At 39.5% G+C, this 6,053-nt stretch overlaps 2 protein-coding genes across 6 annotated transcripts in view; one reads left to right on the forward strand and one right to left on the reverse strand.

The window, feature by feature from the left end:
• The window catches only part of LOC130906259 (NACHT, LRR and PYD domains-containing protein 14-like), a 26,968-nt gene extending 22,113 nt beyond the window's left edge, over nt 1–4,855 (forward strand). For all 5 annotated transcript variants that reach the window (XM_057820581.1, XM_057820663.1, XM_057820418.1 and 2 more), the window contains 3 exons: nt 962–1,132; nt 1,206–1,379; nt 1,451–4,855. In XM_057820581.1, the coding sequence (XP_057676564.1) occupies nt 962–1,132; nt 1,206–1,379; nt 1,451–1,457 (352 nt within the window). In that variant the 3' untranslated portion in view covers nt 1,458–4,855. The remainder of the gene's footprint in view (nt 1–961; nt 1,133–1,205; nt 1,380–1,450) is intronic.
• LOC130906696 (serine protease 23-like) overlaps nt 1–5,906 on the reverse strand; it is a 70,189-nt gene extending 64,283 nt beyond the window's left edge. The window contains exon 1 of the mRNA XM_057821281.1: nt 4,594–5,906. The gene's annotated coding sequence lies outside the window, so the exon portion shown is untranslated. The remainder of the gene's footprint in view (nt 1–4,593) is intronic.
• Nucleotides 5,907–6,053: the final 147 nt, after the last annotated feature.

Below are 6,053 nucleotides of genomic sequence, written 5' to 3' on the forward strand. Positions count from 1 at the left end.
ATATTGCCACCTAGTGTATTTGTTGAGCTTTCAGTTAATGATACAGTAGTCATGGCAAAATGCATGATGGGAAGTGGAACCATGACTGTGCGTAGTGCTACCAATTGATATATCTTCTCTGCGTTGGGAAATAACTTAAAGTGTTAAGAAAAAGATCAGTTGTTACCTTGCTTCCCCACATTGCTTCCCATGATGTTTGTACTCGTAGGGGGAGGGATTGTTAAGCTTTAGCCAATTAAAAAAAGGCTCCAGAGGCTGCCAAAATTCACTGTACTCATTATACACGGCCTTTAATCTCTCAATATAGGTAAAACAGCACCATTACAGATTGAGCGCGACACTGCATGAGTGAGTCGTGCAGTGCATGCATTAATTGCGTTAAATATTTAACCTGATACATTTTGTAAAAAAATTAATTACCGCTGTTATTGGGATAAATTTGATAACCCTACCGTAAGCCTAAAGACTCTCGATGAGTGTGACATATTATGTTTTAATGTTAAATACAATTTAAAAAAAATTTAATTAAAAAATATATATATATATTTAAAAAGGCATGGCCGATATTTTTTTGCCGATTCCGATACTTTGAAAATGACGTGATCGGACCATCGGGACATCTCTACTGCTGTTATTAGCAAAAGGAACAATTGACTTATCGGGGTCATATGAGATGATCGTCCTTCTTGACATCCCAAACAAACGAAGACTGCGTCACAGCCAGCACATGAGCCTTCCTGTTGGTGACATCATCACTAGGAAATAAAACGCATAGTATCGATAAAACGAACTGATTTCAAAATTGTCATTGGATTTTGTGATTTCCACTTTTTTGGGGGGGGGTCGTCTAGTCGTGCATCTTGAAATAAAATCTGTTATTATTATTCAAGGGAGCATACTAAAGTCAGCAGGTCTTATGTTTGGCTCACTTTCACGACCTCCTCCTGCTTGTGTGCTCCAGGCTATTCAATTGTAACCTGGAAAAAGGCAGCTGTCACCTACTGGCTTCCGTTCTCAGCTCTTCATCCAAACTGAGGCATCTGGACCTGAGGCATAACAATCTGTGGGACGAGGGGGTTGAGATCCTCTCGAAAGGACTGGCCAGTCCACAGTGCATCTTAAAAGAACTTTGGTAAAGAGCTCCTCCTGTTCGTAATCTTCCAGGTTGCCTTCCTGACCTCAGGCAATTATCTGATTAATTGCAGGCTGAACACCTGCCGGATCACCGATAAAGGATGCATTTTTTTGGCCGAGGCGCTCAAGTTAAACCCCTCCCATCTTCAAGAGCTGGATCTGTGGGGCAATCAAATAGGAGAAAAAGGAAAGAGGGTCTTATTGGACATCCATAAGGATCCCAGCTATCAACTGAAGACTCTCTAGTAAGATCGAAACAATGTTGCTTGTCAGTGTTTATTCACGTTGAATTCCGATTCTTTGTGTCTTTCTTCAGCATTTAATTGTACAGCTAAGAACAACGTTTGGTGCTTGGCGTCAAGAAGGGCGAGTCCTCCCAAATGTTCATTTTTAGAAGACGAGCCCGTTTGGTCTCCTTCAGATTTAGTTCGGTCCTACATACTTTTCGACGACGTCAAGAGCACCGGGTGTCGGCGCTACGGGCAAACTGAATTTGAGGAGGTTCGCCCACTGGTGTTTTGCAGCAACGCCGCTACTGGCCGGTGGAGTTCAAGGGGAAGGTCTAACACTCTGCCACCAAACTGCGACCAGTTGTTTTCTGACATGAATTGAAATATGTTTACCACGAGTAGACGGCTAATCCATTTTGGACTTTGAGGGGTTATGTGTTCCGTCTAGCTTGTCGTACAAGAGCAGATGTAGCAATTTTTGGCCACCTACCTTTGGTAAAGTAACGAAAGACTCTATTGTAGGCCAAAGTAGCAGAGTAAGAGTAGCATTTTTTGGTGGTGAAATGACGCCTAGAAGTACATTTTTCACCAAAAGTTAGTCTAAAAAATTAGTCGAAAAGTAACTGTAACGGAATTAATATCAAGCATTTATACCCACTTCTGGCCCTCAGAGAAAAACAACACTTTGAGGGCGCCGGACGAGCCCCGCCTCCTCTAGCGTCAAGACTGAATGAAGAGGAAAAGAAAACTGGAACGCCCTTAGGCAGGGCTCCCCAAACTTTTTCCTGTAAGGGCCACATAACTTTTTCCTTCTCTGATGAGGGGCCGGGTCAGTTTGTAACAGAAAAAGTGTGACGATTGCAGGAGTGCCTAAATGTAAAAATTCATTGTTTTTCAGAAAGCCACAATCAAATAACCCTTTCTGAATTCTTCACAGAACAAAAGTAAATAAAATTTAAAAAAAATAAAAATAAATAATAATAAAATATATAGGGCTGTCAAAATTATCGCGTGAACGGGCGGTAATTAATTTTTTAGATTGATCACGTTAAAATATTTGATGCGTTTAACGCACATGTCCCGCTCAGATTAAAATGACAGCACAGTGTCATGTCCATTTGTTACTTGTGTTTTTGGTGTTTTGTCACCCTCTGCTGGCGCTTGGGTGCGACTAATTTTATGTGTTTCAGCACCATGAGCATTGTGTAATTATTGTCATCAGCAATGGCGAGCTACTAGTTTATTTTTTGTTTAAAAATTTTACAAATTTTATTAAAATGAAAACATTAAGAGGGGTTTTAATATAAAATTTCTATAATTTGTACTAACATTTATCTTTTAAGAATTACAAGTCTTTCTATCCATGGATCGCTTTAAGAGAATGTTAATAATGTTAATGCCATCTTGTTGATTTATTATTATAATAAACGAATACAGTACTTATGTACCGTATGTTGAATGTACAGTGTCAAGTACAGCGTCAAGTATTTGATACACTGCCAATGGGTTTTCCCATTGGCAGTGTATCAAATACTTGTTCTCCCCACTGTATATATCCGTCTTGTGTCTGATCTTTCCATTCCAACAAAAATTTACAGAAAAATATGGCATTTTTTATAGATGGTTTGAATTGTGATTAATTACGATTAATTAATTTTTAAGCTGTAATTAACTCGATTAACAATTTTAATCGTTTGACAGCCCTAATAATAACCAAAAAACCCTCTCTGGGTTCTTCACAGAAAAAAGGCAGCAAATAAATAACACTATTGAAAAGAAGAAAAAAATCGTTCAGGGGGCCGGACCAAATGTGGTGGCGGGCCGTATCCGGCCCGCGCGCTGTAGTTTGGGGACTCCTGCCCTTAGGGAAAGTGGACATCTATCCAATAATTTCAATAATTTGGATGTCAATGGGCAATGGGTTGCAATTGGCATTTAAAGGCCAAATTATACTGGATGCGTGTCATGGCCAATGAAGCATCTTGTGAAGCTCCGAACCACTTGGCCAAATTGATTCGAAAATACAGTAGGTTCAGTTCATGAAACTTCATTACCAGTGGGGTCATTATCAATATAAAGTGCCTTTTGGTGTCCTCATCAGAAACACCCAGTTATCATGAAAATGTATGCAAATAATTAAACTCTGATGTCTTATTATTGTAGAACAAAGATTTTCACACATCTGTTGAGAGGTCAATGTGTGTGTTTGTGAAAGAGAGTTTTAGTAAGACCAACATACAAGGTAAGCAAACAAGCACAACAGTGGCTCTCAAGATGTACTTAAGAGTCGAGAAACGGCAAAAACATACAGTATGTACACAGTAATCTAGTCAAATTAATTTATTACTTTGTTTCACCAAAGCAGTGTTGAAAGTGCACAGCATAATCTTTTCAGTTGTTTTTTTTTTTTGCTATACAGTGGTAGGAAAAAGTATCTGAAACTTTTGGAATTTCTCACATTTCTGCATAAAATCACCATCAAATGTGAGCTTTTGTCAAAGTCACACAGATGGAAAAAAAAAAACAGTGCTTTAAATAAAACCACCCAAACATTTTCATATTTTAATGAGGATAGCATGCAAACAATGACAGGGGAAAAATAAGTGAACCCTAGTATGCCTAAGGTGACTTAAAGAGCAATAGAAACCAATTTTTACCAAACAATATAAGTCAAGTTAGTGGCCAATCACTGATGAGTGGTTTAAAGCTGCCCTGCCCACTATAAAACCAGCATGACAATGACCCAAAACACACCTCAAAGATGACCACTGCTCAGTGACGTGCGGTGAGGTTCGTGGTTGGTGAGGCACTGACTCCTTAAGTGTCAGATTTACAAATATATAACCAAAAAGGATAGCTTATTCAATTAACTACTGGTTATTTCATATCTCATCAGCATTCTTCACAAAACACACACACACGGTACATATTACAGATACGTAAAGGTAGAAAATAACGTGCATTTGCGCTACACTCTCCATGTGTTGGAATTTCCATCGCAAGTCTTTAGTTCATACAACATAAATGAGTACAGAGTGGTGTACAAAACCACAGATTTCAATTTTGACCTTTTGTGAAATATTCAGTTGTTTTTAAAACTTGAATCTGATACTTAAATCAATTTAATACAGATTGCTCAACAAAAAGCATGAAAAGAAAAAGTATATTTTATTTAAGGCCAAAATTTAGTTTTAAAATATTAAGATTAAAATGAAAACTGTGGTCTTACCTTTATTTGTAGATGAAGTCCATGCGCCTGCCCTTCGCCACAAAAACCTCAGTTACTTTGTTGTAAAAGTCCTCCTTATTTTCCTTTAGTTTTAAAAGTCTCTCCGCCTCAATGGAGATGATCGCCAGGGAGGAAAGTTGTCCTGAATCGGTCCTATTCCGACTGTATCACATCACCGATTGCTTCAATTAGATCGTTCTGTATTCTATTTGACAAGCCAGAAAACACAGTGGATGTGTCCAAATGTCTAGCTAACCTCTCATCTTTCTCAGCAAAAGCGTATAAAAGTTCGACATAATTGCCACGATTAGTAGAGCTTGCCCTCTCATCGTTACCACGAAATGCTAACTCCTGCTTAGCTAAGAAGCAGGTTGCATTAATGAGGTCTTTCAAAATCTCACGGTTCTCCTTTACCCTAGCATTGTGGGTGCTAACGTTGAGCCGCCGCTGTTCGTTCAAAGCCAAATCGATCCTTGAGCTTCCAAAAAATTTTAAAGCAGTCTGGCTTTGAATGTGAGTGTACGATCTCTCATGTTTGCTGAGACTTCGTGGTAAATTTTTCATGTCACAATATCCCGTGTTAGTCCAGACATTGGCACAAGTTGAGAACAAAAGGCATGGGAAGCAGTAAAGGCAGTTTTTCGAAGGACAGCCACACAGCCAGTCTTTTCGGGTGTACCACTCCGTTTGAAAAGAGCGAGTTATCTTAGACTGTCCCGTAGTTTGAAGCAAACCTTTTAGCTCCGGCGTTGGTCTTCCTCTGTTAATCAGGTCCACTTTTGACTGAAAGTCCAGTTTTGAGAATTTTTAAAGTTTGGATATATAATCCTCTTCCATTTTGGGAGTCCGATGTCGACGTAGTAAACAATACAAAACGGCTCGCCGCAGTGCACTTGATTCGCCTGGCGCCATTACCTGTTGGCTCACGTTCGCCCCCTTTCTGTGCGGCAGCGTACTATCTGCCGCAACCTGTGCCTTTTCACTGCGGTTTTATTTCCCATCAGCAAAACTAAATACGTTGCTAACAAACATTAAACTTTAAGGGTTAAAGACATTAGCCAGACTGTGGAAAATCAGGTCAAATAAACGTATCTGGAAACATTATAATGGCGACATGCAGATGTACGGCAACCAGCATGCTCCAATTCCATGTATCAACCCAGTTTGTTATGGATTGCGCAATCAGAGGTGAGGCTTTACTAGTTGCTGCCGCACCTCTCGTTTCATTTCGTTATTTGAACAGGAAATGAGCAAATTCAGCGATTTTGACTATAAAAAAATGTTTGAAATGAGTCATACATTAAGAGCAATGGACAAATATTAATATAAATTTGATGCTATAATTATTTTTTTGTCATGATGACAGGTGAGGCTCTGCCTCACCTGCCTCCCCTGACCGCACGTCACTGCCACTGCTGTACTGAAGAGGCTGAGGGTAAAGGTGATGGACTGGCCAAGCA

Source organism: Corythoichthys intestinalis, chromosome 1 (assembly GCF_030265065.1).
Source record: "Corythoichthys intestinalis isolate RoL2023-P3 chromosome 1, ASM3026506v1, whole genome shotgun sequence".
NCBI lineage: Eukaryota > Metazoa > Chordata > Actinopteri > Syngnathiformes > Syngnathidae > Corythoichthys > Corythoichthys intestinalis.